This window comes from Triticum urartu, unplaced genomic scaffold (genome assembly GCF_003073215.2).
Source record: "Triticum urartu cultivar G1812 unplaced genomic scaffold, Tu2.1 TuUngrouped_contig_5575, whole genome shotgun sequence".
Classification (NCBI taxonomy): domain Eukaryota; kingdom Viridiplantae; phylum Streptophyta; class Magnoliopsida; order Poales; family Poaceae; genus Triticum; species Triticum urartu.
The window spans coordinates 2602-13102 of NW_024116260.1; the positions used below are offsets into that span (position 1 = coordinate 2602).

The 10501-nt window shown below is 40.7% G+C and overlaps 1 protein-coding gene across 2 annotated transcripts; it reads left to right on the top strand.

Annotated features, from left to right (window-relative positions):
* Positions 1–902: 902 nt before the first annotated feature.
* LOC125529396 (5'-3' exoribonuclease 3-like) lies at positions 903–9443 on the top strand. Of its 2 annotated transcripts, XM_048693809.1 has the most exons (23): positions 903–1252; positions 1842–1944; positions 2158–2234; positions 2360–2551; positions 2705–2824; positions 2923–2985; positions 3208–3354; positions 3457–3621; positions 3892–3969; positions 4087–4173; positions 4916–5176; positions 5266–5361; positions 6208–6303; positions 6507–6577; positions 6718–6846; positions 6930–7006; positions 7103–7143; positions 7218–7292; positions 7396–7553; positions 7797–7901; positions 7984–8059; positions 8161–8264; positions 8346–9443. In XM_048693809.1, exons 1-23 carry the CDS (start codon positions 1049–1051, stop codon positions 8983–8985), a joined length of 3165 nt encoding a protein of 1054 aa, XP_048549766.1. In that variant the 5' UTR covers positions 903–1048; the 3' UTR covers positions 8986–9443. The 2 variants fall into 2 exon arrangements, with proteins under 2 accessions (XP_048549766.1, XP_048549767.1); XM_048693810.1 differs by lacking the exon at positions 1842–1944 and having other exon boundaries at positions 1120–1252.
* Positions 9444–10501: the final 1058 nt, after the last annotated feature.

Genomic DNA, 10501 nt, shown 5'->3' on the forward strand with positions numbered 1-10501 from the left:
CGGAGAAGCATAGCTCCTGGATGCCACTCGGCGTTGAAGTTGGTTTCCTTTTTTCTCTTTGTTTTTAGTATTTTTTTAAAAACAGGTTGTTGTCTTTTATGGAGCTAAACATTCAAAAACATATTAAAATTTTAAAACATATTTCAGAAAATTATTCAGTATGCATTTACATAAAAAAGTTCAGTGTATATATCAAAAGTACACTATATATAAAAAAATGTTCAGGGTGTATTATAAAAATGTTCATCATATAATTAGAAGAAGTTAAGACTGGTTGTAATGGAGAGTATCATATACTCGTATCATGCATATGATACCATCTCTGTAATGCATAGTATCATAAGTTAGTATCTAAGGTTGTCTTATTAATAGCCATGCATGACACAAAGTAATATAACATTTAATATGATACGGTATCATGATATGATACCACACCCTCTCTTTCCTCATTTAATTGTGTGCCACATCATCTAAAAAGTCTAATTGACATGCATGATACCATTTATGATACTCCCGTTACGACCAGCCTAATCGTATATTATGGCCAAAAAAAAATCTTCAAAGCATATAACTAAAAATGTCACGCCCGCAGGCGTCATACAGGAGCCAGCCAGATGTGGCCTTCCTGGGCCGGTTCGGCTGCAACGGGCTCAGCTTACTTACTACCTTCCCAATTTGACATGGCCGGCCCGCCCCGGCCCGGTGACACCGGAGTCAAACCTCTGACGCTGACGCGTGGGAGAACTCCAGAGAAGCCCTTCCCGCAAACGGCAAAAGAGCCCCCCTCCCCCTCGCCGGCCCCTTCTCTCGAGCAAAAGCATCCAACCTCGCAAGGTCCAGACCGCAAAACCGCCTCTCCTCGTGTCCCCACCTCAGATATTTCCACGCCGGGAACGGCATATACCGCCCCCGCCTCGTGCCATCTCCCTCCTTTTTTAGGGTTTCGCGCCTCACTCCTCTGCCCCTCTTTCCGCCCCGACCCCGTCCGCTCGTCCGTTTATAGGGTTAGGGTTCCGGCGAGCAGCTCTGCCTCCCGCCGCCGGCGGCCATGGGTGTCCCGGCGTTCTACCGCTGGCTCGCGGAGAAGTACCCGATGGTGGTGGTGGACGTGGTGGAGGAGGAGCCCGTGGAGATCGAGGGCGTCCAGGTCCCCGTCGACACCTCCAAGCCCAACCCCAACGGCCTCGAGTTCGACAACCTCTACCTCGACATGAACGGGATTATTCACCCCTGCTTCCACCCCGAGGACAGGGTACGTACGCTCGATTCCCCCCGCCCCCCTCCTCAATCTCGAGATGTGTTATTTTGATTTTGATTGGGCTGTTCGATTCGGTGATTCCGAGCGAGGAAGACCGCGCGTGGTTAGGTGTGGGATGGCCTGGCTGCGTAGATACGTGATAGATTTGTGCTTTGCTGATTGTTGTATGAGGAACTATGCAGTTGGGCCGAGGGGAATTAAGTTACCTGTAGAATGATAGTTGCAATTAAAAGGGAGCTCCTAAATTGTCCCCAAACCGTCCTGAGATGCCAGGAGGATTGCTGTAGTCCATCTATGCAAATTTGATGCTGCAGTTCTATGCTTAAATCATAGTCTTCTGTTTTCTGTCAAACTACATTGCAAATTAATTTCCTGGACAAGTGAATCTGCCAAGAAGATTCAAGTTTATTGTAGTTATTAGGAGGCCCTGCAGTTTGCAGACTGCACGCTGCTACTTTATCATCAAAATTTCTACTAAACATTTTATTTCCCCCTAACACGGACAATTCAACGTCTGCTTATTGCCCAATGTTATCAATACCAACTTCTGCGTTGACCGTGGTTCTCTCTTCTACTGCCACAGCCCTCGCCGACAACATTCGCTGAGGTTTTCCAGTGCATGTTTGATTACATAGATAGGCTCTTTATCATGGTTCGCCCTCGGAAGCTTATGTACATGGCCATTGGTACGCATTTCATCTCTTTGTCATGGAGGGAATTCCCTCGCTGATCTTTTCTGTTTGGCTGTTCTAATGTTGCTCAAACTGATGTAGTCATACTCTTCCTCTTCCCTGAACAATGGCAAAACATGTTAAGCTTCCGTTTGAACAACTTACTATTGTCTCTACTTACATTAAACACATTTTCTCCATTTTGTATTGTCCTACAACGGCTTACAGATGGTGTGGCTCCTCGTGCTAAGATGAACCAGCAGCGCTCTAGACGATTCAGAGCTGCAAAAGATGCTGCTGATGCGGTCAGTATTCTAGTGGAATTATCTTCTTATATTCAGTATAATCGTACAGTTGTATCTATTGTTATTTGTGGACATCCACAACCATTTATGATTGCACTCACTGGTTACTGTTGTCCTATGTCCAGGCTGAAGAGGAAGAAAAACTGCGTGAAGAGTTTGAGAGGGAAGGAAGAAAGCTTCCTCCAAAACTGCAATCACAAACATGTGATTCTAATGTTATTACTCCCGGCACAGAGTTTATGGCTGTTCTATCAGTTGCTTTGCAGTACTACATCCACCGCAGATTGAATTATGATCCTGGATGGAAACAAATTAAAGTAAGCATATCATTTTGCTAATTTGACATTTAGTGTTGGGATTTATATTTGTTAAATATGTTTGGTCATATTTCCTTATGGTTCAATAACACCATGGATTGGTATTAGAATGTATGTAGAAATAATATGTATCCTGATTACAATCTTTTGAAGGTTATTCTTTCTGATGCCAATGTTCCTGGTGAAGGGGAACATAAAATCATGTCCTATATTCGTGGCAATAGGAACCTTGATGGATTTAACCCAAATACCCGACATTGCCTGTACGGCCTGGTAAGTTCTGTTCCTGTATGCTTAATGCTCTATTTCTTGTTGGACAATATTTTATCTGTTTGTCTTGCTAATGTATAAATTTAATCTCACGAGTGCAGGATGCAGATCTGATCATGTTAGCTCTAGCAACACACGAAGTGCACTTCTCCATACTGAGAGAGGTTCTCTTCTCAGAATACAGAATTTACGCTTTCTGCCATATATACATGCCACAGCCTTGTGCTAAGAAAAAATGTTACATTTCTTTTGTATTTTCCTGTTGTCTATGTTGCTACTCTACTTAAAAAAATCAAGTTCTTTCGTTCAGAGCACTGCCTTTTCCTTGAACATTTTCTTCGATGTTTTGCCATGAAAGCTTATTTGCATACACTTTGTGTTTGCAGGTGGTTTTCACACCTGGACAGCAGGACAAATGCTTCTTGTGTGGTCAAGTTGGACATCTAGCAGCAAAGTGTGAAGGAAAGGCAAAACGGAAAGCTGGGGAGTTTGATGAGAAGGGTGATGAAATAGTACCAAAGAAACCTTACCAGGTAATGAGATCATTCTATTGCAACTTGTGATGTGATGCTATTCAGTGGACTTACCAACGGACTTACTTTCATTTGTGCTGCTCCACTTTTGTGCCTTCACAGTTCTTGAATATATGGACCCTGCGAGAGTACCTAGAATACGAGTTCCGAATGCCAAATCCAGCTTTCGAGACTGATATTGAACGCATCATTGATGATTTCATCTTCATGTGCTTTTTTGTTGGCAATGATTTTCTTCCACACATGCCGACACTAGAGATTCGTGAGGTTTGTTTTCTATTTTATAGTTCAAAAGGTTACTTTGCAGCTAGCAGCTATCAAGTTATGTAGTGTTACCAGTTACTCTCTCCGTAAACTAATATAAGAGCGTTTAGAATACTAAAATAGTGATCTAAACACTCTTATATTAGTTTACAGAGGGAGTACTAAAGTGGAGCTCTGTTTTTTCTTTGAAAGTTAGACAGGTTTCGTTTTCTGTTTGTAGTTCACTTTCTTAGATTATTGTCACATGATTTTAACTTCCATATCTGTCTGCAGGGAGCTATTAATTTGTTAATGGCTGTATACAAGAAGGAATTTCCTAATATGGGTGGCTATTTAACTGACGCTTGCACGGTATTCAAATTTCATTCATACATCATATTATCCAAGTGGTATCTTAGAAATTTATTTTATTTGAAATGATCCTCATGGGTATTTCAGCAGTAACACATTTTATCTTCATTGTTGTAGCCTGATCTGAATAGAGTCGAACACTTCATTCAAGCAGTTGGTTCATACGAGGATAAAATATTTCAGAAAAGAGCTCGTTTGCACCAGGTAGAGATGGCGTCTATCTTGATTTTGCTTCTCAATTACTTAGCTTCAACTGTATTTTTGTTATGAGCAATATCCTATATGACATTTCTTCTCTATGGATATCGAATGCTTTCTCATGTTGTCAAGTGGCAACTAATCTATCTTATAATTGTGTTACTTGTTCACAATAGTTAATATTCCCCATTTCTGTATCTTGGCTCCATATAGCTTGATGTGTCTGCTTTTGTAGTTAACTGTATTTTTGTTATGTAAGCTGGAATTTTTGTTAGATGCTTTGCATGCACAGTGAATATTATGGGTCATGAAATTTTACAGAATAAGAAAATATAGGGGTCTGCAATGGTCTTCTATCCATATTTGTGCTTGGAATTTGATATGTTATCATGAAATTTGCATTTGGCATAACACATTCACAAAGGTCAGGCAAAACATGCCTCCCCCATTCGTAGCCATTTCTCGAGTTGTGTACTCTGTAAGGGTCAGTTTGGTTGCTACCCTGGGTCCGTGGCTGAAAAAAAAAGGGTGCCTGGCATGTGCCTGAGTCGTTGATGTTTTCTGCCTGACCAGGCAAATCTGACATGTACTAAATCTCTTGGAACTCGACAATATAAGTAAACGACTCTTGACTGCAAATGTTTCCAGACCTACTTGTACATTTGATGCTCAGCCGTTATTAAGTTAGCAACTAGTAGTGGGTGCTTTCACTTACAGTTTACATTTTCAACGTTGCTGTCCTTTGTAGCGTCAAGCTGAAAGAATAAAACGTGATAAAGCCCAAGCAAAGCGAGGTGATGATCTGGATCCCCATGTAAGGGGTGATCTTATTGTACCTGTTGCACGTTTCCAAGGATCTCGCCTTGCCTCTGGGGCTGTGGCTTCACCATATGAACATAATGGACGTAGCACGGAAAAGGGCAGTCAAGCTAAGAAAGCACGTGTATCATCTTCAGATTCCAGCCTTTCTGCTGCTGTTGTTGAAGCTGAAATTAGCGTTGAAGCACAGGTACTTAACTTGATCTTGGTTGAGAAGGTGTTATATTTGTTTGAAGATATTTTTATGGTTTCATCTGAATCTTGCTGCAACTTCTACAGGCACGTGAAAACAAAGAAGACCTGAAGTCAATGCTTAAAGTTGCACTTCGTGATAAATCAGATCTTTTTAATTCTGAAAATCCCGAGGAGGACAAGGTATTTCTTGTATCTTTGGTTATCTGTGCAGAAATCTTCTGCTGCTTTTATCAGTTCATTGCAGTTCTAAGTTCAAGTTCAACAATGCTATGCATATTGTCATGACATTGTTGAGAACACCGGCCACTATATGTAGCCAATGTTAAGATTCCTTTACTTAGAGATCTTAGTGATAAGATAGGTTTAAATTACATTCCTAGTAGGGTGTGATTATATAAGTTAACATATTATTTACTTTAGGGGCAAGGCATGTCTTCCCTTTAAAACAATGAAACTATTAGTAGGTTTCTGTACAAGCCTCTGAGCATCTCAGGGATTAAGTCCTCCAGGTGGATTAAACAGAGTGAATGCCCTTTACTAGGTCCCTTTTCTTCAGACCTTTTACTATCCGTTTCATGTGACACTACATTATTGAAGATATTTGAGAGTATAGGTTGAATGAAAAGCACTCTTATGTATTTAGGATCCCTGCTGTGGGGGTCCCATCCCTTGTCTTCTGAACTTTTACTATGCTTGCACACAACACTAAGTTTTTGAGGATGTTTGGGCTTTGGGAATTGAAAGTACACTCCTATTTTGTGCTTCATGTGACACTACATTATTGAAGATATTTGAGAGTATAGGTTGAATGAAAAGCACACTTATGTATTTAGGATCCCTGCTGTGGGGGTCCCATCCCCTGTCTTCTGAACTTTTACTATGCTTGCATACAACACTAAGTTATTGAAGATGTTTGGGCTTTGGGAATTGAAAGTACACTCCTATTTTGTGGACCTTCTGAGACTATTTATATATTTTTAATGATTAAAAACTCAGGTGATAACATTATTTGTTAATAATATTCAGATAAAGCTTGGAGAACCAGGATGGAGAGAAAGGTATTATGAAGACAAGTTTGGGGCAAGAACACCTGAGCAAATTGAAGAAATACGTAGAGATGTTGTAAGTATCGTGGAAGTGCCTTTAATATACTGCATTCATGATTTAAAAATATATACTGCATTCATGATTCATTAGTGACACAATACCCTGTTGCCATTATTACTTTATTCATGATAGAAAATGTCACTTGATCATTTTTTGAAAAATACATTTCCCCTAATTCTGTATTATCTTCTTATATGATGTGCTCTATGCTCCTTCAGGTTCTCAAATATACTGAAGGTTTGTGTTGGGTAATGCACTACTATTATGAAGGTGTCTGCTCATGGCAATGGTAATTTAGCATGTTTTAGTTGGCCAAATATAAGACGTTACACTGTTTTGTTTGTTGCACAATTGCTGATAGGTTTTAATTGTTCCTCTACCCATCCCACTAATATCCGTTTCATTCTAATTTCTTCTTGCTATATGTAGGTTTTACCCTTATCACTATGCCCCTTTTGCTTCGGATTTAAAAGGTTTAGGCCAGCTTAATATAACTTTTGAACTTGGGTCACCATTCAAACCTTTCGATCAGCTTATGGGAGTTTTCCCAGCGGCGAGGTGAATATGCTAATATTTCCTTTCTTCGATCCTAGTACCTTGCTGTGGTGGATTATTTGATAGGTTGTTTCATTACATTTCAGCTCACATGCACTCCCTGTACAGTATCGGCAATTGATGACCGATCCTAGTTCGCCAATAATTGACTTTTATCCGATTGGTATGCTTAATTTGCTAATATATAATCATGAATAGTATCAGATTCTCCTACAACCATAAGCCTATTCTAATCCGTTTTAACCTGTGTATGCTGCAGATTTTGAAGTAGATATGAATGGAAAGAGGTTTTCTTGGCAGGTACATTTATTTTAGTAAGTATACTTATATATACCATACACCTTCCATATTTAACTAAAATTTGTACTTTACAGGGGATAGCTAAGCTGCCCTTCATTGATGAAGCTAGGTTGCTGTCTGAGATTAAAAAAGTCGAGCATACTTTGACGGTATGAAAGTGTGGCATCTTTTATATTGTTTTATGGCATATATGTAATAGAAGATCTTGTTTTAACTTAAAAAGATTTTCCATATTTTCCTCGTCTTGTGTAGCCTGAAGAAGCAAGGCGAAACAGTACAATGTACAATATGCTTTTTGTGAATGGCGCACACCCAATTTCGCCTTATATCTACTCTCTCAGCAGCAAATTCGGACATCTGCCTGATAACGAGCGAAATGAAATTAAAGAGGAACTCAATCCCGAAGCTAGGTTAGCTAACCCTACCAGGATTCTTGATTGACTGCAGATAGTATATTTTGTTGTTCAAGTGGAGTGTTCCATGTCAACTGATTGGCCTTCTTACTTAGTTGTACTCAATGTGCTTTTTGCTGGGGCCTGTGGGCAAAAGTGAACATGAGTAGACTGCCATCTTGTAGTATAACAAATAAGCGTCTCTTATATGAGCTGCTATAACTATAACATTACTTAGCTGCTCTTGTTTATTTTGTGCAGTGGAGGAATGAATGGTTACATCTCACTTTGTGGTGGGGATCCAAGTCCGCCTGTCTTTAGATCTCCTGTGGATGGACTGGAGGATATTATGGACAATCAAGTGATGTAAGCTCATTTCCCCCCTGTATTATTGATATGATCTAGTGGCACTTGAATTAATAAAGATTATGACATTCGCCTTCCCTAGATGCTCAATTTACAAGCTTCCAGACCCTCATAAGCACATAGCACGTCCACCTCCTGGTGTTATCATACCCAAGAAGGTACATAACTGTTATTTTCGTGTAACATTGACATAGGTATATCATTCCACTTGGGAAGTGTTCACTGTTAACAAGCGTATGTTGTTTAATCTCCTCTTAAGATTGTTGAAGCTGGTGACCTGAAACCACCGCCTGTGCTGTGGCATGAAGACAATGGCAGGAGGCCTTATGACAATAACAGGAAGCATTGTGATAACAGCAGCAGGTAGTGTATGAGCCTTTTGCCCTATTTAGTCAATACTTGCTTCAACATTGCAAATCCTAACCTAGTTTTGAAATGGTTCAGGCAAAACCCTGCAGGATCGATACAGGGCCGCCAACTAGGGGAGGCTGCACACCGACTAGTTGCAAACAGCTTGAATGTTCGCGGTGGCGGACAATACCCCCCGGCTAGGCCATATCAAACTATAATGAATGGTATGCAGCATTATCCAAACGGAATGCCACCAAGGATGGAGCAGCCTGCTGGACGTTCTGGTTGGCATGTTCCTAGTGATAATCTACCCAATGGTCAGGCACCAGCCTATGCGCAGCCATCAGGTCATCAGTATACAAGAGATAATCGCGGAAGGCAACAACCATATGCGAGAGACAGCCACAGTGATTCAAGAGGAGCAGGCCGGCATCCATCTGGATACCATCAGAATAGTAGCAACGCATATTCATCACATACTGCTCCTCCGTCATCGGGTTTTGGACGATATGGGCAACCCCCCTCGTATGCTGGGGGCTATGCTGCTGGGGTCTACCAGCCTGCACCATATGCAGGAGCCCAACAGTGGCAGCAGCAACCACCTCATAGTTCCTATTCTGGAGGTGGGGCGCCTGCTGCTAGACCTAATTCACGACCGCAGCAGTCACAGAACCGCTACAGCAACTTAGATAGGACTTCAAACAGGAGACCACCAGGTCAGGGCCGCTACTAGGCTCACCTCCTCTTTGGTTCTAGCCCTGGCTTTGCTGTCACTCCTTACTAGAACTTACCTTGACTTAAATCAGGCATAGGAATAGACACAGCATTTGCAAAGTCTGGTGATCTTCAAGCTTCTTGATCGTGGTATAAAAATTACCTAGGGGGAAGTGTTGTATACTATAAATTATTGCCATATCACCAGATACTGGAGTAGACACATCCAATTTGCAAATTCTGGTGATCTCCAATGCTCCAAGACAGCAGCAGAAGCAGCAGCAAAGATTGTAAGGGGCGTGTTGTACACTAGCATTTATTTTCAGACCACCAGATGTTGGTGGCTGATTTCTGTTATTTCATTTTGGGCGTGATATACAAGTTATCTGCTGTTGGGAGGATGTTAACAAGTTTTTGTATTGTAAAGATGATGTATGTATCTGGATTCATTCAATTTTGATGATGGATAATTAGATATATGCGTAAGAAATCCCATTTTTCTGTTCATAGATTGGCTATAGTGGTTGCTATTGGCATGTTATTACCACGAACATGCTGTTTGTCCCGTTGGTTTACTCCAGAACTTCCACTCTAGACGGGAGATTCTCCCAATGGCTCTGAGTAACAACATCCGTGGAGTGTGCGTGGGCCTTTGTGGCGGCTTGGATCTTGCATCAAGGGAAGTGAGGAGAAAAGTCGTTGCATATAATTTTGGTGAAATTAGTGCAACCTTTTTAATCCAGTTATACAATCTTGACACAGTTTTCGCACTTCAATATACAGTTGCATAGTTCTACCTCCACCTGAATTCAAAACTGAGTTTTAGCTGGTGATTAGGATATGTAAACACCGGGGATTTAGCATTAGTTCTCACGAAATGCAGAGTTAACAACACTAGTGCACACAAAGAAAACAAATCTTCACATCTCATAACAACATATTACTGGTGAGATTAGCAATGTGTTTTTAACAATCTGAATTCCCACTTCAGCTTTGGATCACAGGAAAATTCAATCTCTGAATGCTCTCAATGATACATGTTTTGTATCAACAGGGAGCAATGCATTTAGCAGTGTAACAAATTCGTGACAAGATTTACCAGAAACTGTCACTAATTTCTTAGGATCAAGGACTAATCAGAGCTTATAAACACATTACATTGATTTTCTAAAATCTCTGAATATTAGGCAAGTAAAAAAGAGTACTCACAAATTCGTTGATCCATCACCAGAATAATTACTCGCCATTAACATGGATCTGCACCCACACAAATTTCCACAAAAGCGAATGCATTGTTTTCATCAGCATAACTTCTGAATCTGCATATGAATCCCCGCAAAGGAAAGAATCTGCATATGGAAAACCTCCCAAATATATGAAAAAACATTACTAAAATCAATACATGAATAATTCTAAGTTTCAGGGCTTAAAAAATGATTAATTCATCATGCACAGAAAAAATACACAAGATTTTGTTCGTTTTGAGCAATGCTAGGAACAACACTTTTTTGGGGGGGGGGGGGGGGGGGGGGGGA